Genomic DNA, 26,133 nt, shown 5'->3' on the forward strand with positions numbered 1-26,133 from the left:
GAGTTGCAGAAAACAAACCAAAGGCCTGACCAAGCCATCCACAGCCGTTTGTGGGCCATCTTGTGCCTTTGGAAAGCACACGTCGCCAAGCTGGGAGGACAAAATTTTGGCTTCCCTGTGATTATTTCTATTTAAGGATAGTCACGCCCCGAGGCATTTCAGCTGTGATTCTCTGCTTGAGCTCGACTGTTGGCGAACAGGGTCTCTGAATTCTGTTTGATACGCTGTATTATGTATGAAGATCCTTTACAGCAGTCCAGAAAGATGTTGGGGCGGGGGGGGGGGAGGTTTATTTATTTATTTTTCATCAAAAGGCTGGAAAAGAGGATTTGCAACCAACTGCATGTGGCCCCAATGCTAATTTGCATGCTCTCTTTTTCAGAGAATTATAACCTTGTCTCACGCTTGATAAAGTCCCTCTGTCCATATGGCAGCATCTTCTCTGAGCTCGACCTAGGCCTTCTGTTGTGCCATTGACTTTTATAGGCATAGGCAATTGGGGGTATAGAGAATGAAAGGAAAGTTAAACACCATATCTAATCTAGCCGTGTGCCCTTGGGCAAGTCATTCAACCATCCGTCCAGGCTTCCACCAGCACCGCATTTGGATGATGGGGCTTTCTAAGGTCATAAAAGTTAAAGCAGATAATTCTGAAGGGACTGACCTGGTCGATCACCCAGGGGCTATAGAAGTGCCCATTTTCAGATGGCTGCCACCAGCGGAGGCGCGTGGAACCAGAGCGGGCCTTCAGGGGCATTTCCAAGGCGATGTACCTGCCCACGTTGCTGGAGTTGCTGAAAAGGAACTCCTGAAGAAGACTCCAGGAGAGGCCACCGTTGAGAGAATACTGTAGAAGCACGGGCTGGCTCCTGGGGTCTGGGACCCCTTTACCACAGCCCAGTCTCACGAAGAACTGCACAAATCTGACACCAGAAGACTTTACTGTAGACTTTGACTTCAAAGAAAAATTCGCATCCTTAACAAAAGGCAAGCACCCTGGGCGGTGTAGGGCGGCTTTAATAAACATGACAATTTAATGAGCGTCCAAAACAATCACTTCGAAGCTTAACTTTCCTTTCTAATGTGAATGAGAGTTAATTAAAGGCGCAGTGTGAAAAACGGCATTTCTGGCTCTATTTGTGTGTGCATCTCTTCTTTTCCAAAGGGCCTGGGGAAAGTGGAGTTGAATGCCATTGCATTCTTTGGCTACTTTATAAGATGCTGGGAGAGATCCAAAGGCTGTTCAAGTCTGAGAGTGTATTGTTGTCTGGTGAAGACAACTGGATTTCAGTCTTTAGTATTTGAAACTAGAAGAACGGAAAAGTCATCCATCCATACAAGCCTTGCGGATCTTGTATCACTGGCTTTAGGAGACACATCTAAATTCAGCCGTGGTAGCTCCTCTTTTCAGGAGAGCAGGCCATGTTTGGAAGAGCTGTGCTAAGCCTAGGCCTCTTTTATGTCTTTTGTACCGGGGGAGGGAGAGGGTGAGTGTGGGATGTTGGTGGGCTGAGCCAGACTCTGACTGTTGCTGGGTCTGGGTACCAGTGATACTGGGCACTGAGAACTGTGGCAGCCGGCCAGTGGCAGCTTTCCTAGCTGGCAGGGAGGTGGACAGAGTGGCAGCAAGCAGCTGGGGTGCCAAGGAAAACTGGTTCACATGTTATCTTTGGCAGGCAAGCTACTGGTGCCCGGTCTGGCCACTGTCTTGACCGGTAAAGCAGAATGAATTTCATGTCAAATTCAACATACGTACTCAGTAATGTAACAGGACTGATAATAAATGTTATCAGTATCATACACAACGCCATTCATCTCTCCCAGTTTCCCAAATTCTACCTATTTATGTCGTGGCTCTGCAAACACTGCGATCTTATGCTGAACATTTTAAGGTCAATATATGCAAATCCCACCCAGCATGCAACTGGCTGAGCTATAGAATGCAGCTTTTAACATCTGATTAATGAAAACACACATTGTTAGTGCCTAGCGATGCCTACATGAATAAAGACGGTATTTACCGAGGAAAAACTGGGTATATTATCTGCTTGTATTGGAAAGATGTTTACATTAATTTAGTGATAGAAACACCAAATTACTACTCAGAAAAACTTAATTAACTTCTAAATTAGAGAACTTGGCTGCCATTAAATCTGACATGAAGAATATCGAATTAAACCGCGTGCATTAGGATGGAGTAGAATAAAGGTTTGCTTTCAGTAACTACACAATTGTTTCAGATAGAATTGTACTTTCGTGAATTGTATTATTTACGATCAATAATTGAGAGAGCCAGGAGAAAGATGGGATGTTAGGATGCATTTTAAAGCACTGGGAAATGTTTTTACAAATAAACCTGTTTGCCTTGTTCATTTAAAAATAGGTCAGGGGTTGCATTTTACATGCGTTAAGCTGTATCTTATGTTTTGCGGTTAAGGTTTTGGCTGGTCAAGCCATCGAGGGATATACACTGTGACAGGACATAATCCTCCGAGCCAGCTTAAAATGCTTTCTCTGAGTGAGCATGCTCAATTTAGAAAATGACTTCTCACAATGTTGGCGAAGCCTCGGACTTACAGAGACTAAGACTGCACTGAAAATATGCTCAACGAAATTTGCTAATGGAGATAAAATGAATCATGAATAACTTGAGGATGCATTGCACTTCAACTGAGCTTCTTATTAAGATGATAGAATAAATGTGCATATTTTCTCCAGAGTTCAAGAGCTGATGAAAGTAGTCAGCAGAAGGTGGATAAAGAAGATGCAATATGATTTTCTTGAAGTTAGAGTAAGTTAAATATTGTTATTTTTCTGGATTATCCAATATCAGATATTAGGTTTGCTGCTGCTGTTTAGCTGTGTTTCACATCTGGAGTTCTGAGCAGAGAAGTCTAACATCAGCATGGAAGGTACTGCCCCAGAGAGATCCCTGCTTCTGCTTTGATTATGTCCGTGATTGCAGGCTACAGTTACCTGGCATGTGACAAGTCCAGGTCCCGAGTCACCAGCATGCGCAAGCCGTCTTCATTGAAAAAGAGGTTGTTCCCACTGGACAGGATCCCACACTTCCTGGAAGGCTTCGCACCACTCATCAGCAAGAATCTGTCAGACTCCAGTTGACCTGCGGAAGTGGAAAACGTGGTTTTACCCGTGGCCCTAAGTGCAGCTGCGTTATATTTTCAAAGAAACATGACCAACGTGTCATGCAGTTTAAAAATGCAAAGCCATAGACACTGAAGTCATTTGGGGGACAAAAGGACTCTTATAGTAGGAACTTCTTGAAAGTTTTTGACCTTGACTAATACAAAGGGTCACACATCGGAGGAGGGTCATTTCCCAGGTATCTGTGGCTCACCCAGGTTAGCCCCTCCACATCAAACAGAAGGGGGAAAACTGGTTATCAGGAAGTGGGTGAAGCCAGAAGAGAGACACGGAGGGCACACCCCACCCCCGATGTCTCCACTCTAATGCAAGGGCAGTGTCCGAGGAATAACACAGTATCTTTTAAAGATAATTTTTTTTTAAATTTAAAGAAATTTAAACACAATTTAATAGTTGTTGTTGGATGTCTTTCAAAGCCAGTTCTCAAATCTACTCAGATATGCACCTTAGAGGTGGTCTGTTCTTTCATTATGGTAAAATGCACAGAACATGTTTACTGTATTAACAATTTAACCGCGAATAATCCAAGGGCATGCAGTATATTCCTGATGTAAAACCTTCGCTAGCAACTGCTTTAAGGTTTTCATCCCCCAAGGATGAAAGCCTAGACCAAAAAGCATCCTTCTCTCCTGCATCTCTGGCAACTAGCCACTTTGTTTTCTACCTCCAAGGAGTGACTTATTTGGTATGTTTCACACAAACAGAACATACAATGCATGTATTTGTCTAGTTTCTTTTATTTATTGTATTATTTCCAAGGTTCATATATATATATATATATATATATATATATATATATATACATTGTGCCATCTGTTAACAGTTCAAATGTTTTATGGCAGTATAATGTTTCATCTTATGTTTGTACCTAAATCTGGTTTTAATTTGTATTATAAAACCATGAATATATTAAAAGTCTTATAGAAAATAGAGAAAAATGAAGTTTTTTAGTCTGATTACATTAACATAGATTATGGTGGTATATTCGACCACCATATGAAGATGTTTAATCTAATGTTTGGGAATAGTGCATCTACAATTTAGATGCCCCCCGATTGTTAGTTTATAACATTTTTTTTTCTCTGTTGTAACACTATTATCCCACGTGGTGATGTCAATTTCTGGGTATTAAATCAAGGTGTGGAAAGGAGGAGGGGTCGCCTGAAGAGTTGACAGAACTTGGATTTCTGAAAAATTCATTCCTATATCCAAGCTTATCCTCTGGAAATATTCTCTCAATTGGCATTTGTCAGAAACTATATGTGGAACAAAAAGTGGCGCAGATATAGTCGTTGTGACAGGATGGACGAGACCCGAGCATGCCCAGCCAGCCAAGTCCCAGCACAAAGAAGAAGGGAGTTGGGTGTGAAGGGTCACCCTAGCCAAGACGCCAACAGCAGATGCCATTGTTGAGAGGTAGAGGCATGTTTCTCTAAGAGTACAGCCCCTGGTAAAACCTCTCCCCAATGGAAGGCCCCACATTCAAGACTGTTGGGGCAGTAGAAACTTGGTAACTAAAGGATTCAAAGCTGGGTGGGAAGGGAAGATGGTGGATGGGTAGACCTAGGGAGTGTTGGAGCAGGGAGGTGAATATCAAAACACGTGGTACAAAACTCTCAAAGAACTAACAAATGTATTTTAAAAGCTAAAAATAATTATTTAAATAGAATTAATTAAAAATTTGTTTTATTTTTTTCTTATAGATTCTCATGTATACACATGAGCTTATCTCATCATTAGTATCAGGATATTAACGATCCAACATAGATGTTGAAAAATAGAAGAAAGTTTACAAAAACATGGTGAAAATAACCTTTAGTTATCAATTAAAGCCTTATTCTCCCTGACTAACCATGGTTTCAAATATAGCCCTATCAATTCAGAAAGAAATGGACTTTCATGTATTTGCGGTTGTAACAGTAATTATTAAAATATGCACGAGCAGTTAAATCACCACCACAGCTTGGGCTTACATGCAAATTTAGAATTTAGGAGAGAAGCTTACCTTCAAAATCGTCTTTGAGGAAGTCAGGATTTTTGGTGCTTATTTTGCAGGTTGGACCCGAATAGCCTGGGTCACAGATGCACTTGGTCCCATTGATGCAGCTCCCATGCCCGCTGCACATCTCTTCGCACTGGGGACCAATGTAGACATTGTCGATGGCCCATGTGATGGGCTGTGAGCCGGCAGGGTAAAATCCCTGGTACCATCGGAAACGCACAGACCTGGAAAACAAGGCATGAGGGGCTCAAAGTTACTCAAGGGAACAATACATCTTTGGCACATCTGGTCCACAAACAATGGAAATTCCTACTTATATATCAACTCAAGAGGAAGGAAACACCGTTAAAGAAAAGAGAAGAAAATGAGACTTGCCATTTCAGTACAATGCAACTTTTCTTTTGAGAGTAGGGTCACTGTTTCTCTAGAATCTTCTGAATTTTACCAGTTAGTGAAAACTGCGCCTGATCTTCCTACCCTTCCAACACCAGCTCTCTTGGTGAAGACTTCTCTCTACTGTCAACATTCTGCATAACTATCCAAAAAAAACCCCATGAAATATAAACTCAACCCTGATCCACTTAAAATGCAATTCTGTGACATTTATACACCACCAATGCTGTCTACCCTTATCGAGTTCCAAGGCATTTCTGCACCCTGAAGAAAACCTCAGCAGCCTTTCCACATTTTCTCTTCCCAGGCAACCGCCAAGCGCCCTTCCTGTCTCTGTGGATGTACCCACTCTGAGTCTGCCACAGCAATGAAACCATGCAACATATGGTTTGTGTTCAGCGACATTCATTCAGTGTTAATGTCTTCAAGGGCCATTCACTTCCAGCAAGTACCAGACGTTCCTCCTCTTATGCTCTATCACAGGGATTTATGGGGATTTTTCAGCTCACTCATTCATTGGTTTGAGTGTTCTCACCTTTGGGCTGTGGAGAACAGGGCTGCTGTGAACATATGGGGAGTGTTTGTTAAAGTCCTTTTCGGTTCTGGGAAGGATGGTCGTGGAATTGCTGGGTCTTAGGTATATGGGTACTTTTCCGCAATGGTGATGGCATTTCCATCATTACAGTACTACAACTGGAACAACTGGAATTACTTAAAAACACGCCAATGTCTTCTATCAGCAGAGAGCTTGTAGCAGCTAACGTTCATGCCTCCGTTATTATACCCTTTCATGGTGCCCAGCATAGTGTTTCTGACACAGTAGGCGCTCAGTCAATTTTAAGAGAAAAAGGTCAGAAAATCAAATTTGATTTTGGTTTACTGGTTCTTATGCTCATTTTTGCTTTTTTAGATTAAAAAAAGCAAATATGCCTGGTTTGGTGGATCACACCTGTAATCTCAGCACCTGAAAGATGGAGATAGAAGGCCTTCCATGAGTTTGAGGTCAGCCTGGATATAGAGAGAGTTCTAGGTCAGCATTGACCCTGTTTAAAAAAAATGAAACCCTCAAAACTAACCCAACCAACCAACCAACCACCTACCACACTGCCCACAGTTCCCCAAGTCATCACTCACTGAAATTAGCAAACGGATTATCTTATAATGTTATTGGTGACAATGATGTCACTGGAAATAATCTATGTATTTAACTAGATTAACTGAAAGTCCAGAATAACATGTTTTTAAAACATGTCTAACACTCAGTTCAAAGAAGACAGAATTATTTTAGAGAAGATGGGCATTGACTAGATCCTGGGCACTTCCTTTTGTGCCCCATGATTCTAGATAGTTTTCATTTGAGAAACAGATTAGAACTGAAACACTGGGGTTGGGCACGGGTGAAGAGAAGGAAGTTTGTGAAGCTTCTGCAGCACGGCAGAGAATAAGGCAGATGTAGTTAGGTTCTCACATGGAGGTTCATTGTTTATATCGGGAGCTCAAAATACCCCCCCCCCCATGCCGATACATAATTAAACCAGGTTCTCCTAGACTTGCCAAAGTTTAGTCTTGGCAAAAGTACTCCTTACCTTTTGAACTCTCAGACTGCTGAGCTGAGGGAAACGCTTGGAGTTTTCCTTTTAATGAAAGCCTACATGGATTTTTTTTTTGAACTTATTTATTCAAATGTTCTGCATACAGATGAGCCACCTCGGCTGGGCATTTGTTAGTGTTCGCCCACCTTGGCACAGAAACCGCAAGGGCTGTGACAAATGAGCTCTAGCCTGCTTTGGCTGTGCTTCCCTTCGGCTGAAATCTTACTTTGAAAAATTCCCATTGTCATCCTCCTTGCAAATGTCAGCACCTGCTCTCCCAAGCCAGCCGGTTCAGAGGATCTTCTCTTTAAAATACACACTTGAAATTTCAGGTACATCACCCTGTCTCCATTGATAGGGACTTGGGTTGACTCATCATAAAAATGCATAAAGCAGAAACAATTGGGATGTTCTTGGAGAAAAAGACTCTAGACCGAAAGACACAACGGTGATGTGAATAAAATTAGGTGAAAATTCAACTCATGTTTTGAATATAAACATTATGTAGGGGCTGTTGATTTGAGAGTGGGGGCATGGAAGGAACTGGAGGGAGGGGAGATTGGGGGGCTGGAGGGAGGAGAAGGAAGGAGCAAGTGATATGATTATATTTTAATTAAAATGTAAAAATATCTAAAAACAAAGCCGGGCGGTGGTGGTGCATGCCTTTAATCCCAGCACTCGGGAGGCAGAGGCAGGCGGATCTCTGTGAGTTCGAGACCAGCCTGGTCTACAAGAGCTAGTTCCAGGACAGGCTCCAAAGCCACAGAGAAACCCTGTCTGGAAAAAAAAATATCTAAAAACTTAGCACTGAAAACAAAGCCATATTATTTGTGTATGTGTGTGACCACATGTGTATCCAGTGTCCATTAAGTAACAGAAAATGGTAAGTTAGCATCACACGCACGCACGCACACACGCACGCACGCACATCCCTTAGCAGCTAGTATTTATGCTACTGTTATGTCTCATGATGAATACAAACCACAGAATGGTTCACTGAGCTGGAGAAAATTTCACTTTTGCCTTCCAGCAATTCAAGCCTGTGTGGGTTTTAAGAACAGGACTAATTTTTTCTTTTTCTTTTTCTTTTTTTTTTTGGTTTTTCGGGACAGGGTTTCTCTGTGGCTTTGGAGCCTGTCCTGGAACTAGCTCTTGTAGACCAGGCTGGTCTCGAACTCACAGAGATCCGCCTGCCTCTGCCTCCCGAGTGCTGGGATTAAAGGTGTGCGCCACCACCGCCCGGCTATTTATTTATTTATTTATTTAGTATACAATATTCTGTCTGTGTGTGTGTGTCTGCAGGCCAGAAGAGGGCACCAGACCTCATTACAGATGGTTGTGAGCCACCATGTGGTTGCTGGGAATTGAACTCAGGACCTTTGGAAGAGCAGGCAATGCTCTTAACCACTGAGCCATCTCTTCAGCCCCCTAATTTTTTCTTGAGACAAGGATGAGACAGTATTATGAAGACAAATTCTTCCCTCCACAGATATGGCTCAAAATAGTTTGGGCTGATACAATTCTGAGTGTGGGCATGACACCTCACCAACTTAATCATTTTTCATAGAAACAAAATGACATGGAATACGAGCAACACACAGTCCCAATTCTTTACATTATGAAGGCCTTTTTTTCATTCCAAAAAATGGATTTCCTCCAGTGGATGAAATAGAGATATCTGTATTTTCCTTGCACACAAGTCCGAGATAAGCTGCTATGATTTACGTGGCCCAGAGAAGTCTGCGGTGAGGCGCGGCCCTGCCGTTTGGTCCTCCTGGTGTGGGCAGCCTGCTCTGCTTTCACTCACAGATCTCATGGCTGACTCCACAGACTTCAGGGAAGACTATTTGCATGGGGGAACTTGCTGAAGCATGTCTTAAGCGGTACACCACAGTCATGGCTACAGCCTATCTTGGGTCCTTTCTTAACTAGGAAGTCAGAGAAAAGCAGAAGCCCACGGAAGAGGAGACTGGGCACTTCATCACAGCATCCACATGACGGAGTCGATCTGAAGTGTGTGTTTCACTCTGCTTCAATGGTCACAGAAATATAACACGGCATTTCGTATTTTTTAATCACTGTAGAAGTCGGAGATCAAGGAGCTAGCACAGGGGCTGCTAAGGACCTGCTTTAAAGTTCATACTCGATGCTATCTAGCTGAGTTGTATCTTCCTGTGATGTAAGAGGCAAAGGGGTTTTCTGGGACCTCCCTAATGAGAGCTGTAATCCCATTTATGGCTCAATGCCACTCTTTCTAATGATATGACCTTAAGGGCTAGGATTCCATCGTGTGAATTTTGAGGCGACACAGTCAGACCATAAGAGAGTCTAAGTGGTTGATCCCCAGGCCTTTCCCATGCCCAGGCTGTCTAGGAGTGCTCTCCCAACTCTTGACTTACCTGACTATTCAGATTTTCTTTTTAGAAGACTTGGAATCAAGGATTCCAGGAAACAAGAATCATGATTTGATGTTGATGGCAGGATGATAAAAACAAGGACCACAAAGTCCCTGGCATCTTTTTGATAAAAATCCTTTCATGTTCTAAGTGGAAAATGACTGATTTCAGATAGACCTGTTTTTCTTTTTGCTGAGACTCTATTCTCTGTCTATTTCTTCTGTGAACATCTCTGATGAGCAATATGAGTTCGGCATCAAGCCGGGTGGTGTTCTATCATTTCTGTGAGCTCCAGAATGTCTCCTCACCCCCTCTGACTTTCACTTAGAGTCTAGAGGTTGTTCTGTCTAGCGATAGCTGCGTGTGAAGAAAACACTGGGTGTTCTACACTGCCTTCATGCTGTATCAAGTGCCACACAGACAACAGGAAGTAGTCAAGGTCTTAATAATCAAATAATGAAAACTGCTCTAGCGAGGTGGTGAAGGGTGGGTGGGTTATGCTCCAAGACAACGCTAACTTTTGAAAATGCACTTTCAACCTTTGCAAAGAGTACCAAGTATTAGTTTTGTTTATAGACAAAAAGAGGTCTAATTATGCCCGCTCGCACACAAGGATGAAACATCTAGTTCCATCTCAAAAGTACGATAGCAGTACTTTCTTCTTTTTGATATACACTGAGAAAAATGAACATTATTTTAAAACAGTCGTTCCCAACCTGTGGGTCATGACCCCTTTGGGGGCGGAATGACCCTTTCACAGAGGTAGCCTAAGACCGTCGGAAAAGCACAGATATTTACATTACAATTCATAGCAGTAGCAAAACTACAGTTATGAGATAGCAACGATATAATTTTATGGTTCGGGTCACCACAACATGAGGAACTATGTCAAGGGGCACAGCTAGGAAGGTTGAGAAGCCCTCTCTCAAAGAAACCGACTCCTAGGCTGGCTGCTGCGTTGACCCCCCTCTCTCCGTCCCTTTCTCATGGTATAAACTTTATTTTTGGAAACTATTGCCTTCATTTCCTCTCGCCGAGAGAAGTCCTTTATCTCCAAGCAGCTTTTCAACAGAAGAGACAAGTAGAATGTTACAAGAATGCTGAGGGAGGTTGAAAAAGTAAAAACACCCAAGAGGAAAGTGCTAACGCTTTTTATGAGATGCCCAGAACTGGCTGTGGGCTTCCTGCTTCCATTCATGCCCACGGGGGTGTGTATGAATGCATTGCATTTTTTTTTTTTTACTGTATTTATAGCGTGAGGTGAGAGCCCATGGGAGAGGGTCAAAATAATGAGAAAAATATGTTTTATCTTGATTCCTTTTGATTTGTGAAGGATGCATGGGAAAGGGATCTCAAGCAACTGCAATCCCTTCAGTTTATCCTTAGACTATGCACGAGTAGCTAAGCTACATTGTCTCTTTTTCCTGCCTCAAAGGTCTACTGATCTGTTTCAAGCGAGAGCCGAAAAGAAATACAAAGTGATATTTTCTTCCTGGAAAGGGCAAGTGAGTGACAGATCATCAAACGAAAACCCCACGTGGTGCCAGGCGTCAGCCCCTCACCCGCAAAGGTGCAGCTTCCCGAAGTGCACGACTTCCCTCCGCCAGCCCTGGGTGGTCCCGGCATAGTAGGTGCTGCTGGGGTGGTGCTCGGTGGAGCATAAGGAGCTGACGTGGACGCTGCTGTGGTAGCAAAGGGGTAGCAGCAGGTGCCAGGTGGCTCCGAAGTCCCTGGAAAATTCCAGTCTGACCGGATCAGCAGATGAACTATCCGTGGAGCATCCGACATTGATCTTGGGAGGAGAGAAAAAGTGGCACAGATTATCAGGGAGCAGCAAGCCCTGACACCGGCCATATTTCCTGGCGCCGATCTAATCCCCGGCAAGTGTCTCACTGAAATACGCAACTCTGGAAGATCTATTTTGCACAAGTGACATTATATATTACCTTTACATTACACTTTCTTCATAAGGAACCTAAAAAGGTCTCATAAAATTTTTTTCTCTCATGTTATAAGAAACATAAAATGGACAATAGAAAGGTTGAGATAACTCCAGATTTTACCTTTGGCCCATTTTTTTTTTTTAAAATCATTGTCAAGTCAAGAAAATAATAATGAAAAGAGTTCTCCCTCCCAACAGCTCCCTTACCAGTTTACTACGCAGTAACCTTCTGTTTCCTTCTCATGATACCTTATAAATACCCCCAAAGCGTTCACCTTCCACACACATTCAATGTAAAAACAAACCAGAATACAACTGTTGCCATTATTATTGACACCAGGAAAGATTTTCGAAAGTTGGAAATATTCAGGATGGACAGCATTCTGAGGTAACATTCGTGGTGAGAGGACAGTGATGGTTAAGAAAATAAATCCACTCATTCTGCAGCTACTCTGTGCATGTATTCTTCACCACGCATGTGCCTGGTGTGTGTCAGAGAATCTAAGATCTGCTTTGTCGTTTCCAGTATGTAATACAGGATCTTAAACTCTAACCCGCATGCTAACCTAACACGGCACCTAAAAGTCTAACCCGGATGTTGGACACTGGATATTTAGATTCTTTTTTCAATCTAATGGCAATTTGCAACCTTTGACCTTTCCCCTCCCTCCCTCCCTCCCTCCCTCCCTCCCTCCCTCCCTCCCTCCCTCCCTCCCTCCTCCTTCCTTCCTGATAAGCCTTTTTCTGCTAAATGCATGAGAATTCTTCTGCGCCATATCTCATCTTTCCAGAGAATATTTTTCTTACTATCATGCCATTATGGTAACTGATTATTAATATGTAGTGAGTGGAGTGGAGGGGAAGAACACAAAGTCGGGAGGGTGTGGTTATCTCTCTATCTTCTGATGAATAAGCACCTGGGACTTGATGAACTTTTGAAAAAAAAAAAGCTTCCTTTTCTTAGCATTTGAACGACAGCTACCAGCACGATGTCTCTTACCACCTGGAACGCTGGCACAACAAACCTTTTATTCTGATGACTTTACCCAAGGGTTTCAAATATGCCAATGCTTCGATTACGGATTTACTTTCTTGACAGATATAAGGACTGCAACTGCATACAGTCAGTATATTAATACTGTCAAATAGTGTTTTATATGTACAAGTTCACAGTCTGATAAACATTCTGCATGTCTGCTGCTACCGTACAACTATTGCTAGAGTGACCTAGGTCCTACGAAATTAAAATTTTACATGGGAACTGTGAAAAGTATCAAGACCACAAGAGCATTCCTTCACATTTTTTTTAATCTTAAAGTAATTAATTCCAACACTTGCTATAGTTGATAGGAGGGAATCTGTGTTACAAGTAACTCTATTTCTGAAACAAACAGGAGTAGAATAAATCGGTCCGATAATAAAGTAACTTATGACCCACAGACCTTTCATGACTTTATACAAAACTAGGAAATCACAGTGTGTGGCATTATCTAAGACTTCCTTCTTCCTGCCGAGGTTTTGTTCAAGGTAAATTGCAAAGCGTTCCCCATAGGACAGAGTCAGTACCTCAAACTGGATGATGGTGTTCTCGTTTACGCTTAGGTCCCGGGTGGTGATGGAGTGCTCGCCAATTTCATTGGACACAAACACCATGGCTGAGTCTTCCTCGCTGGTCATCGGGAAAACAAAGGGAAACTGGTTAGGCAAGAATTGCTCCTGATTTGTATGGAGCAATGAGCAATACAGATGGAGCTTTTCAATACTCACGGAGCTCCCTTCGAAGAGTATGGGCAATAAAGACCAATGTTACCCCCTGGGTAGAAAAACCAATTGTCTTCTCGGGGCCCAAAGTCGAATGTATCCAGAAGCATCACAGGGTTGTTCAAATTGTTTCCGTCCACAATGAAGTCATCCACAATCCAGATTTCTTCTTTCTTACCTGAGAGAGTTTTGGAGAAATAAAGTTGTGGTTTTTTTTCCCCCCAAATAAGAAAATTGGATTTGCTCATTGAAAGAAAAATAAAAAAAAGCAACTAGCAGGAGAAGCTGAGTGGCAACAGTTTCAGCATATGGTTTCCAGACGAAACCCACAAGCCACATGGCAGCACGTTCACAGCGATCAAAGTGGGAGGAAAATAAAGCTTGCAGCCATATGAGACGACAGAGCACAGAACAGCCGGGCTAGATCAGGGAGGGCCGGTGCGCGGCTTCTGCACACGCCCCGGGCTTCTAATCCGAGCAGGGCCGCGGGCTTGTGGAAGTGAAACCATCCGCCCCTGTCTCTCCTCACTCCTCTCATGGCCCTAACTCTAGGAGCTTTCTTTAGTGTCTTGGTTTGAAAGTGTTTGATGAATATAATAAAAAAATAAAGTAAGCATTTCAAATGTAACATGAGGCCCAGCATTGTCTGGATTTTGAAACTGGGTATATTTCCTTTTCAGAGTTGTGTTTGATCCTTAAGTAAAATTCATGAGTATAAAATATCAGGTAAAAAATAGATTTTTAACATGTACACGTTATATAATTTCACATCTTCTACATAGGAATCCATTTAAACAAAAATCTACCATGATTGTATCTATCTTACAGCATGTTGAAATTTTATTTTATTTACTTACTAGTCATAAAAGAAATACATAGGTTAAATTTTGGAGACAGAAGGCTATTTTTCCTACTCATTTCTATTACTTCTGCTTAATACATTGTAATTGTACTTAATTAGGCAGTTAGAGGCATGTTTTTGGAAAATCTGGCCTTTTAGATTCAATAGTAATAGTACTTTAAGAAATAGCCAACGTTAGAAATCTGAAAACCTTCTGTAAATGTGAAATGCTTGATGTGAGACACTGTCTGCTTGGTCTACATGTGAGACTCTGTCTGCTTGGTCTACATGTGAGACTCTGTCTGCTTGGTCTACATGTGAGACTCTGTCTGCTTGGTCTACATGTGAGACTCTGTCTGCTTGGTCTACATGTGAGACTCTGTCGTCTGCTTGGTCTACATGTGAGACTCTGTCGTCTGCTTGGCCTGATGTAGATACTGCCTGTTTGGTCTAAGGTCCTTCCACTTTTTCTAGGCATTCTATGATAAGTCTGCTTCACTTATGAAATGCCATTCAGAAGAATGGTAATTCCTAAATGAATTCAACAAAAACATAGTTGCAGTTGGTGAGGAACACTAATGGCAACGATGGATTATTAGTAAACAAAGCAAAACAAAACACCTAAATTTTTTTTGATTGTAGCTCACACTATAATCCTGGCAACTCGGAGGCTGAGGCAGGAGGATATTGAATTTAAAACCGTCCTGAGCTATCTAGTGAGTTTTGGGCCAGCCTGTGGGTAGAGGGAAAGACGTCTCAGCCAAAACGAAATGAAATCAAACTAAAGCAAGAATTCATCAGTCAATCATACAAGGTGAGAAGGACACATAGAGTTGAACATTCCATGAAGAGAGGTCAAAAAGGAAGCGTGTAAATTTGTGGCGCGCACAGTCCACGTGCCTCTCAGGCCATCCTTTCTCCATGCCTTAGGAACAAGAACATTAACACGCGGCCGTCGGTTTTGATCAAAACAGAATGCATGCATTTTTACCATTGCTGTATGGCTGCCAGAGTCTGAATCTTGTAGCGTTGGTCTGGGCGCTATACGGCAAGGGGACATTGACGAAAAGTATGCTGGTCGTTTGAGGGAAGTAGAACTCATCCATCAGGTGCCAGGTGATTCCTCCATTGACAGAGAACTGTAAGAGGATGGAGTGGGACCTCTCTGGAGTACCTAGGGAGGAGACAGCACAGGTACACAGCATACCGTGATGAGGACGTGGCCCACTCCGAGCTGATGCTCGGGGCATCAGCCCGTGAGCCTGCTTATATTCACACAGAGACTTTCTGCTCCAGACGCTTCAGTGGCAACTGGGAGTGGTTGTAGGTAGAGCCTGTGCATGAGTATACTTTAAAAAGTACACCAAATGTAGACAGTCTTTCTCTTATATGTGTGTGACACACATGCACACATGAGTATACTTTAAAAAGTACACCAAATGTAGACAGTCTTTCTCTTATATGTGTGACACAACACATGCACACATGTGCCTACACATTCTCCTTCCCTCCCTCCCTCCCTACCTCCCTCCCCTCCTCCCTCCTTTCCTTTCTCTTTCCTACATCTAGGAGACACCAAGTAAAAACTTATTCCTTCTGCTGACATCACAGTTTTGCAAATGTTGAAACATTTAAATCAAGGGAATATAGATTAAAAAAAATCACGTGAAAATGCCATATATCTACAGTGACTATTTTTAAAGAAAATTATTAATTATATATGAGAAGTCAGAAAGACCAAGGAGTGCTTTGGAAGCATTCACATGTGTAAAATAAACCCCAAAGGCTCAAAGATTAATAATTTTTAATTTAAAATTCTGGGAGCTAGAAAGCAGCGGCGGCGGGGCCATTCAAGGACGTGACGGTAAGTGTACCAGCCAGCACGGTAACCACGTCTGTATTAAACGGCTTAGAACAGCAGCGATTGCGCCCCGGTGGCAGGAAGAACTTGAATCAAGATCACTCGAGAACAGTGAAGCTCAAGGGCTATCTCTTTATGGGGGAGAGAATGTGCACATGGCAACTTTCATGAAGGAAGAGGATGCATACCACGGGAGTAGCTTACCTTTGGCTATAAACCTGAGTGAAAACTGGACATACATAGTGTTGGTGCAGTCTAGGTCCCTGGAGATAAGCATTCTTAGTCCCTCCTGAAAACAAGAGAGGAAGGAACCTCTGTCACTTGCTTAATTACTTCTGTTTTATATACTCACCCTGCAGTTACCAGCTAGGGAATAGTGACACGGTTAGATGTCACGGTCGCTACATACGATGAGCAGTAACGTTCTATCTAGCTTAAAAGGACAAAAGGAAGATACCTCCTTCTCCTAATGCCCTCATTTTCTGTGTTTAAGCAACACATTTTTATTATCCTACCTCTGATGCATACTTTTTGTGATTATTATTAAAGGTGGTGGAGAAACAATAGCACTGTCCACTGCTGGCGTTTTCAAAACCGTCTCATTTGATCGCAGCGTGTTGTGGGAGAAGCGAGGAGGAGAAGAGGAATCCGTGCCGAGCGCTCCCGCTGGAGGCAAACAACTAATAGCTAACTTTTCCAGGGCTCCAAGGAGTCTTGGGAACTCACTACTGCTTTGCCTGCCCTGCCAGCCCCAGGAGGTTCTCACGCAGGCTGACACAACGCCCCAGTTGCTCGAGTTAAATAAGGCAGAAGGAAGCCAGGTCCCCATGCCTAGACAGCAACCACTCAGGCAGAGAAACCACACAACGAGGAAAACGACCCCATTAGCTTTAGTCATTTTTTTCTGCTAATTAACTATTTCTGGTTGCCCGAGATCGACATCTCAGAAGGCTGCTGTGTTCATGTATGTAGAAGGCTGTGGTGACAGCCAGTACATTTCACTATGCAGAAGTCCTGAGGTCCAAACAGGTTTTAGTTTCTCAGCTGAGCCTGCTGAGTTAAGTGACTTTTCAGCAGTCTGTGGCTCAGACAGCATCAAATGACTTCCTAATTATCATCTAAAGGCCAAATGCTGTATTAGTTAGGAAAAGTAAATTTTCCCCTCTCCTTCATGTTTATCAAAGATGACTGTCATGACTGTGACTAACAGCTGAATAACAAACTTACATGGAGTGCCTATAACATGCTGGGTTTTAACGGACACTTTGCTAAGTATTCCTAAGAGGAAGATTACTCTCATGTTGCAAATGAGAGAGAGAGAGAGAGAGAGAGAGAGAGAGAGAGAGAGAGAGAGAGAGAGAGAGAGAGAGAGAAAACAGGTTGTGGACAGAGGTGGCATCCATGGGTTGTGGACAAAGGTGGCATCCACGGGTTGTGAACAAAGGTGGCATCTGCGGGTGGCAGACAAAGGTGGCATCCTCAGACATCTCAGAGATTCAGCTAGTAATGTCATTTGCTTACACTGAGACACAGACTGTTACTCCTCCGTCTTGGCTATGGAATATAAATATGAAATTGTTCCCAAGGGCAGGCCTAGCCACTGTGCAAGGACCCACGTTACACTGCTTTGTCTAGGAGACTGGGAATGACTTGTAGCTGGAAAGGCTCCTCACATGCTGGCCATATTCTAGCTCAGCACTGATATTGAACCTTCCTTCCTTCCTCCTTCCCTCCCTCCCTTCATCCTTCCTTCCTTTCTTCCTTCCTTCCTTCCTTCCTTGATTTATTTCTTCTCTTTTTTTTCTGAGATAGTGTTTCTTTGTATAACCACGGCTGTCTTAGAACTAGCTCTTGTAGATCAAGCTGGCCTCGAACTCACAGAGATTGGCCTGCCTCTGCCTCCTGAGTGCTGGGATTAAAGGTGTGCGCCCACTACTGCCCTGCTTATAGATTCTGTTTATATAGACATGTTTCCTTTTGGTTCTTTCATGAGGGTTGTATCTATCTGTATCAAATATGAGAAGTCTTTTGTATCCAACAAGCTGTTTCAGTAGCTGGAGAGCACTTCCAAATCTCTAACAACTAAGAAAGACGATCATTTCCTCTTTCATGGAAGAATGCCTTTGGAGGCCAGACTGCAACCTGCTGGATGGCACACACTGAGCTGCCTGCATCTTTCAGAACTGATGGATGACACATGACGCTTCGCCGTTCTTGCACTTGGGTAGCTAAGGGAAAGGAGCCCACATGCCTTCCCTACTTGTAAGTCTTAAAGACTAGGTTAACGCTGTTGCTTGGAACTTCATCAGACAAAGGCCTCTGAAAGTTTCTGCTCTTCAGCTTAGTCAGCTGCTTGGGATGGGGCAGCTGGAGGTCATGGGCTCTCCTTAGGAGAGACTGACCTCTCACACCAGGGTTTCCATCACGAATGTGCTGTCCCAATGTCTCTGGTCCATCAGCACTCTTGGGATGGATACACCTCTCAGTGCAGTGAGTTGTTCTCTCGGTTCATGCAAAACTTGAGAGGAATCTTGATTCAAGCAAGTATGCTAACTGGCACCAATAAGCTATAATTGAAAAGTTGCAGGGTGTCTAATTTTCACAGTGCTCGGCATGACTCATGAAGGCTGTGTAAAAACCCATGCAGACTTCTGTCAAGGACTTCATTTGCACACCTAGATTAGTCGATTTTTCCTTGCTGAGAGGGACGGATGTGGCATTCACACAGGGAGAGGTGCCACCTGAGCAGAGTCTCACTCTGCTAGACATTTCTCTAACTAGACATCTAGGGAGGAATACAAAGGAACATTAACGAGGTCTGGGCGTGCTAGTTAACACGACTTAATGGCCTGGTCTCCTCTAGTCCCCTGTAAGGAAGGATCGGACTACTGGCAGGAAGAAGTTTTTTGTTTTTTTTTTTTTTTTGAACAAAGGGAAAGATTTCATAAAATCATTAACAAACACTGTAAGATAAAAATTCAGTAATATGAAATGCTACCTTTTAGTAACCAAATTCTAACAAATACGCACATATATACCCTTGTGTATTCCAGCAGAAAGTAAGAAGACTCCAATCTCCAAAGCAGAGGGAAGATGCTATGTCCAAAGGACCATGAAAATGAATGTAGCAGACACAACAAGACCTTACCTTGGAGACAAGATGGAAGAGGCAAGGGACGGGGGAAGAATTAAAGGAAAAGCGAATGCGCTAACAGAACGGAATGGGGTGTGCCCTAGAAGCTGTGTAGGAAATAACATGCTAACGGGACCAGGGATGTATGCGTGTGGGGCAGCGAGGCTCAGGGATGATAGAGGAGCACGCAGACCCTCACTCACCCCTTTAAAGATCAGAGATGTTCCGGATTTGATGGTCTCACCATTCAGATTCCCCCTCTCTGCACCATACACTTCAGGCCAAAGGTCAGGATGCAAGTTCCCATTGAAGTCATCTTTCAGGATGGAGGGAAGCGGAACTACAGGAACACAGTAGGGTCCACCAAAGCCCCGGTCACACCTACCGAGAAGACGAGAGGAGAAAAGCAGCATTTATTACGACTTCCACAAACCAGTTTCACTGTGGCACTGCCAGGAAGGGAACCGGGCTTTATTACTTACATGCAGCGTCCAGCATCACAAATCCCCTTTCCTGAACACATCCAAGGACACCCCGAGGCCAGAACAACATTATCGACAGCCCAGGAATCTGCTCCTGTGGTGTAGTTGGCCTGGATCCATCTGAACCGTGTTCTGGGAGAACTACAAAAGAAACAAACAGAGAAACTAAACAAAACAAACAAAACACTGTTGGTTTGATAGGCAGTTTTGTAAGCATGGAGCATGAATAGCTATTTTATTTCCCTTTTCCCTCTTCCATAGTCTGGTTTTCTGTCCTTGGAGAAACTTTTCCTTTCATACCAAGTACTAAGTGGTCTCTCCTCTTGATTATAACGAGGAGAGCGGAATACATGCTTTCCAAATATTGTAGGACTTCTCTCCCAGGAAAGTTAACGTATGTAACACCGCAAACTCATCCAGAGATCTTGATGTATGTTTTTGAAATTCAAAGTAATTTTAGTGTTTGCCTTTAGGCTCAGGGAAAGATTGAAGGCTCAACAAAGAAAGACATTGGGAACTCACATCATTTTGGCAATGAGGATTCCATTCCACTGACCCTAACGGTTTCTCAGAGTATATGACGTCCTATCCTATGTTTGTTCTCAACATGATGCTTCTAAAGTCAAGAACTGGAGAGTGATCCCTCTTTTCTACCGTGTTGATAGTCTGCTATTGGGAATATATTAATCACGATGACTAATCCTCGTTGTCAACTTCATTAGATTTAAAATCTCCCAGGAACCACAGCTCTAGGTGAGTTCATGAGGGTGCACCCAGGATGATTTAACTGAAGGTGGGATTGCCAATATTTCCAAATTAGGTGACAGAAACCTAACATGCCGTCAAAGGACAAGCCTCACTTGGTGGCGAGGGGAAGGTAGACCGTGACCCGTCTCCAGCTCTGGAATCTTTCCGAGGTGTAAATTGAGCTCTCCGTGTAGTGCAGGCAGCCGATGGTTGGAGGGACACACTCTTCGGTGACGAGATGCCAGTCCTTGCCGTTGTTCAGGGAATACTGGAGCTGTACGCTGTGGGCGCTGCTGAAGGGTTTGCTGCAGCCCATGCTCATCTCAAACTGTAGGAAGCTGGATGCTGACACATGAAAATCCCAGGTCTCGGCATAACGAGGTTTTCCTACCGAAGACGACAGCAAGGGGTTAACCGCATCATGGAATGATGCGCTCTCCTGCGATGCTTACGCTTGCTACCAATACTTCCGCACAGCAAACCCAAATAACGGCTTGTGCTCAGCGCCTCAGAGTTGTATTGGCTTTTTCCCTCACATTTACTGTTTTTATACAGATGACATAGAATCAGAAACACTGCAGGCTGCAAATTCAAAGGCCTTTACTACCTTCAGAGGGACTAACAGAGTCATAAACTCTCAATTTTGCAAACTGACCACTATAAGAATGCCCTCTGATAAATACGTTTCTGCCTTACGTTATCTTCCTTCTCAGCAATGTTCCATGAAAGAAAGTTCCGACAGGCCCAGGTCACCGGGCTATTCTAGAGGACAATGTGTACCCTGCCCTCCACAGCAAAGGAAGTTAAGGCGCATAATCTTATAACAGAAAATTCCTTTTGAGTTTTAGCTAATTTAGCCCTGTAGTTAATCAAATACCCTTCTATTATGTGGCGTAATATATACCTATGTTTTCAGTGAATATCAGGGCAGTGTCCATAGAGACACAGTCAATATCCACTTGGCCTCCTTGGATTCGATACCAATTGGCTTGCAAGTCTATAGAGCCGTCAAATTTATCTTGAAATCCAGTTTGAGAGCTGTCATTCACTCCGATAAGGACATCATCCAAAGCCCACTGGGCTGAATGCTTCCCTGCAATCAGATAAACAGCAGCAGTTGGAGAAGGTTCATTACACAACAATATGAATATCTTCGCGACCACGCTTTTAAATCAAATTGTCTGGAAACCAACGGTAAATTAACACAAACACACACACACACACACACACACACACACACACATTACAAGTTGGATATGGGTGCCATGTGATTAAGAAAGAAGTCACCAGGAAGTCGGAGAGAGCAGCGACTCACCGTGCTGCGGCTGCCACCACCGGAAAGCTGTGGCAGGTGTCTTTGCCTCCCGCGGCAGGTCAATGGAGATGATCTGTGGCTCCAGAAACGACATGAAGTCCAACTCTCGGAGCAGATGCCAGAGTATCCCGTTGTCATTTGAATACTGAACAACAAGCCCTGAGGTAGAAGACAGAAACTCAAGGGCTATGACAGCTTTCTGGGAGGCAAGAAAACAGTCTTTTTTTTTTTTTTTTTTTTTTTTTTAAACAGCAAAACTGCAGCAAGTCCAAATTATGTCTCAGAGAAGGCAGACTCATCCATCTAACTTCCAAGGCATGAATTAGTAGACTCAAAGGCCCATCAATTTCCTGACAGTTTCTAATGCACTGGCTCCCAGTAAATGAAGACAAGAAATACATAAGTCCCTTTCAAGACACTCAGCTTTGTATGGGTGATGAGCAGGCTGGTGAGGGAGACATAAAAACCCGCTCCAGACCATGTACTTGAAATTCAGATTCTATCCTGTGCATTACAAAGTCTCAGGTCATTATATTCTCAGAAGAAATATCTTAACTTCTCTAGCATAAGACGAGCTGTGCTCGTTGCTGCTGAAGCGCAGGGTAGTCAGCACTGGGAAGGAAGTCTGTTAGGCAGAGCGGCACTTCGCATTGTTACGGGCCTAGGTTGGTGGAACCCGAATGAGGCTGGATTATTCAAGAGTAAAGCAACGAGACACCGTGCACAGTTCTCCTTCCTGTCTGTGCCGCTCCTCCTTGGGTTTATCTGTCCACCTCTACCGTCACAAGGTGGCGAGATCTGGGGACCTACACGCAACAGGATCAGGTACCTCGTGAGCCATCCCAGCTAGAGGGTCGGGCACCTCGTGAGCCATCCCCAACAGGGTCAGGCACCTCATGAGCCATCCCCGCAACAGGTCAGGCACCTCATGAGCCATCCCCGCTAGAGGGTCAGGCATCCCCGCTACTTCTCCAAGAAACATTGTCCTTTAAAAGTGGACACAGGGGAAGGGTACTGATCAGCAAAGGAGAAAACTGCTATGGATAATAAGATTGAGGGCCACATGTACATACACACACACACACACACACACACGATACACATGGATTCAAATCGGTACTAATCATACGAATGCATGTCTGTGGGAGGAAGCAGAGGGTATGCAGCTAATGGCTTATTCCACAGTTATTCATGAAATTGGTGTTGAGGCTACAGCACTCAGGAGAGCAAGCTCCGCACCCCACTTGGGTACCACAGTAGTGCCGACCCTGCTGGTGGGCGCCGGTGAGCCTGCTCTGAGGTCGTGAGAATGGGGGAGCTGGCTACGCACCTCTCATCCGCCACGCGGTGGTGAGGGTGAGGGAAAGATGTCTACCTTCCCCTTTCACTCCGTACCACCTGGGGTGGACGACAGAGCTGACCTTGCCCCTTGCACTTGGGTGAGTGGTCCCTGTACATCCCCTTCCCCCTAACACAATAGAGCTGACACTGGTAGTGGAGGTGTGGGCCAGCTGACCCCAGAGGACATGAGAGAAGGAGAAATGGCCCCACTCCTTGCCGCTCACTGCAGAGAATAGACTAGCCAGTGCTGGAGAATTTACTCCGATGGTGAGGATGAGGGAGAACTGGCAGGTTGACCAAGCCAGCTACCACCGAGACCCAGGTCCAGGACTAAGAGTTGGCCTATCCCAGCATCCACTCCATCTATGATCTGCTGGAGCCAGTCCTGCAGACCCAAAGCTGCAGACTTCTTCATAACACAGAACAACAACAACAGGAGAGCCAAGGGGAGCCCCAGTGAGGGTCCAATATTGAAGATGGAGCAAAACCAGAGGCCTCGAACCAGACAAAGGGCGCATTGCAGTGAACTCTTATAAGTCATGATATACGGAGTAAAGGGCAAGAATGTGTGACTCCCTGTGTCGTACTACAGTTCCCACGGTGATTTTCCTTCTTGTTTTCCTCTTTTCTTTTCTCTAACTTTTTTAATCCTGGCATGGGGAGGGGGTTGCAAGGGTATCGAGACGCATGATGTGAAATCCACAAAGAACCAATAAAAAGTTAATTGGAAAAAATGGTACTGAATATTTGTAATAATAGTTAGGGACGCTGATCTACTTCTTGAGCATTTATAGCAATTATGCCCAGTAAAGTTCTATCTGTTATACCTTTAAATTATATTTTAACTCTTGAAAAATTACGAATCATTTATGGTATATAGGACTTAAATACATATATTGACTAAAACTCCTCAATTTATTGTAACATTAGATAATAAAGAGTTAATTAGCATAAAGCTTTGAGAGACGTTATGAGAAAAAAGAAAGCTGTTCGGTACAAGTTGACAGTACATTAAATTATGGGCACTGCATTTGACAAGAACGGTAATGACAAAGATGTTAAAAGCTGGAAGCCTGCAGAGAATTCAGTCTAATATGTTTACCACTAAGGATGCTGTCAGGTTGACTGAGAGAGTAAAGGGTACTCAGAGAACAGAGCCTTTCTGGATTCAGTGTGGCTCATACAGGGGCAGGGATGGAGAGTTGGCAGTGCCGTTGGCTGAGGGGACACCTACACGTCAGGGAAGCTGAGAGCCACATGACTTCAAGAAGAAAATGGAATCAGGGGTGTCCAGTCCTCATTTGAGTAAATATAGGGGGTTGTTTAGCCAAAGTGCTACTCGGTAACACTCAATATTTGTTCAAAATATGTCCTATTAATTTTTTTGGGGGGGGGGATGTTGGATGTCTGAGAGAATAGACACCTTACAACTTTCATTTTTGTGGCTATTAATTTGAATAGACATAGTTTATATTCAGTTAGGTGAGTAATAGATGAAGGGGAAAAGGAGAAAAGAGGTAGGCAGTAGCTGACTAGTGGTGGACACACCAGGAGGCAAAGTATCAGAAATGAAACACCATGGGAATAGAAATCTTCTGGATCCATTCTAGTTTCTGTAAGCTATAGTCCAAGACCAGTGACCTGAACTTGGGCTTTCTACCCATGATAGCTTTAAAAGTATATTCGTAAATCTCTTGATGATTCTCTCTTAATTAAAAATTAGAACTTAACTCTCTTCTCTCGGAGTGCAGAAGGATCTGATAACTTGCTTCTAACAGAATGAGGTAGGAGTCAAGGCGAATTCTGAAATTAGGCCATTAAAGGCCTTGCAATGAAGCCTGGAGTGATGCTCAGTAGTACACTGCTTGCTAAACAATAGTGAGCCCTTCTTAGCACTACAGAAGAGGAAGGCTTTGGGGGGGGCGGTTCCTCCCTGCTCTCTTAGACCTGTTCCTCTGCAGAAGCTAATGCACACGTAGTAAGATATTATAACAGCCTGTGGACATGTCTGGATGGAGAAAGCTAACCTTTGGCTTGTTCATGAGACAGGTCATACAGCCCTCGGTTGAGACTTCTAACCTCTGTGCCCTGTCTGTCTACTGACTTGACCCAGAGCCTGACCCAGAGATCCTGACCCAGAGACCCTGAGCTAAACAGTGTCTGTGCCTGCCTTCCTGTCTTGCAAGAACCATAGGATAGCACGTTGGCTGCTTTCAGCCACTTGATCTTTAGGTGGCGTATCGCTTGGTCTTACTATGTGGCACATCACTCCATTGCCCCCAAGTCAGAATTCGCATGTCAGCAAATGTAAAAACTCTGAAAGATCTGAGGTGTTTATCAAAATACTACTGGCTTGGCTCAGGAAGTGTGCCCTTCATTTGGGGCCTGCTTGCTGCCTTTCTCCTCATTAGCTTTTGCAGGAGAGTCATGTCTACCTAGACGCAGCATTGAGGTCTGCAGAGATGAAACCTTGGGTCCAATGCATCATGAGATAGGGCGATGTGGGATTCCCCTCTGTGTTCTGTGAATACCATTAGTTAATAAAGAATCTGCTTTAGGCCTATTGCAGTGCAGAATATGGCAAGGCGGGAATTCCAAGCAGAGAGAGTAGGCGGAGTCAGAGAGAAGCCACGTAGCTGCTCCAGGAGACAGACGGCAGACACTCGACAGAACCTTACTGGTAGGCCACAACCATATGGTGATACACAGATGAATAGAAATGAGTTAAGATATAAGAGCTAGCCAATAAGAAGCATGAGCTAACAGCCCAAACAGTGTTGTAATAATACAGTTTCTGTGTGATTATTTCGGGTCTGGGCAGCTGGGAAACGAATGAGCAGCCTCTGTGTACAGTAGACCCTCCTAGACAAGTAGAGATTGAAGGAATGTCAGGAGGAAAGTGGCAATATCCGGTTTATACCTGTTGCTAAGCCTCATTAGTGTGTCACCTAACACACTGTATACTGGAATAAGCCAAGTCATTTCGGCTTGAATGCTTAAATCGTGTAAGACATTTCTCTGTTTAAACCACAACTCCATCTGCATCCTGCCTAGTCATATTGCAGACAGCCTAATTTTGAGTTTAATTCCAAATATGTAAATTGGTGCCTCAGCTTGACTAGGTAAGGGATCTTCACGTTCATCACCGGCAGAGATTTGTTC

At 43.7% G+C, this 26,133-nt stretch overlaps 1 protein-coding gene across 1 annotated transcript in view; it reads right to left on the bottom strand.

The window, feature by feature from the left end:
* Reln (reelin) overlaps nucleotides 1-26,133 on the bottom strand; it is a 429,856-nt gene that overhangs the window by 62,596 nt on the left and 341,127 nt on the right. Inside the window, exons 32-44 of the mRNA XM_038315201.1 lie at nucleotides 21,631-21,789; nucleotides 21,220-21,408; nucleotides 20,429-20,702; nucleotides 19,569-19,709; nucleotides 19,290-19,467; nucleotides 16,158-16,242; nucleotides 15,084-15,266; nucleotides 13,258-13,429; nucleotides 13,057-13,159; nucleotides 11,111-11,340; nucleotides 5,171-5,391; nucleotides 2,977-3,124; nucleotides 665-923 (exon numbers count right to left, since the gene is read on the bottom strand). Coding sequence (XP_038171129.1) covers nucleotides 665-923; nucleotides 2,977-3,124; nucleotides 5,171-5,391; nucleotides 11,111-11,340; nucleotides 13,057-13,159; nucleotides 13,258-13,429; nucleotides 15,084-15,266; nucleotides 16,158-16,242; nucleotides 19,290-19,467; nucleotides 19,569-19,709; nucleotides 20,429-20,702; nucleotides 21,220-21,408; nucleotides 21,631-21,789 — 2,342 coding nt within the window. The remainder of the gene's footprint in view (nucleotides 1-664; nucleotides 924-2,976; nucleotides 3,125-5,170; nucleotides 5,392-11,110; nucleotides 11,341-13,056; nucleotides 13,160-13,257; nucleotides 13,430-15,083; nucleotides 15,267-16,157; nucleotides 16,243-19,289; nucleotides 19,468-19,568; nucleotides 19,710-20,428; nucleotides 20,703-21,219; nucleotides 21,409-21,630; nucleotides 21,790-26,133) is intronic.

This window comes from Arvicola amphibius, chromosome 18, assembly GCF_903992535.2.
Source record: "Arvicola amphibius chromosome 18, mArvAmp1.2, whole genome shotgun sequence".
Lineage (NCBI taxonomy): Eukaryota > Metazoa > Chordata > Mammalia > Rodentia > Cricetidae > Arvicola > Arvicola amphibius.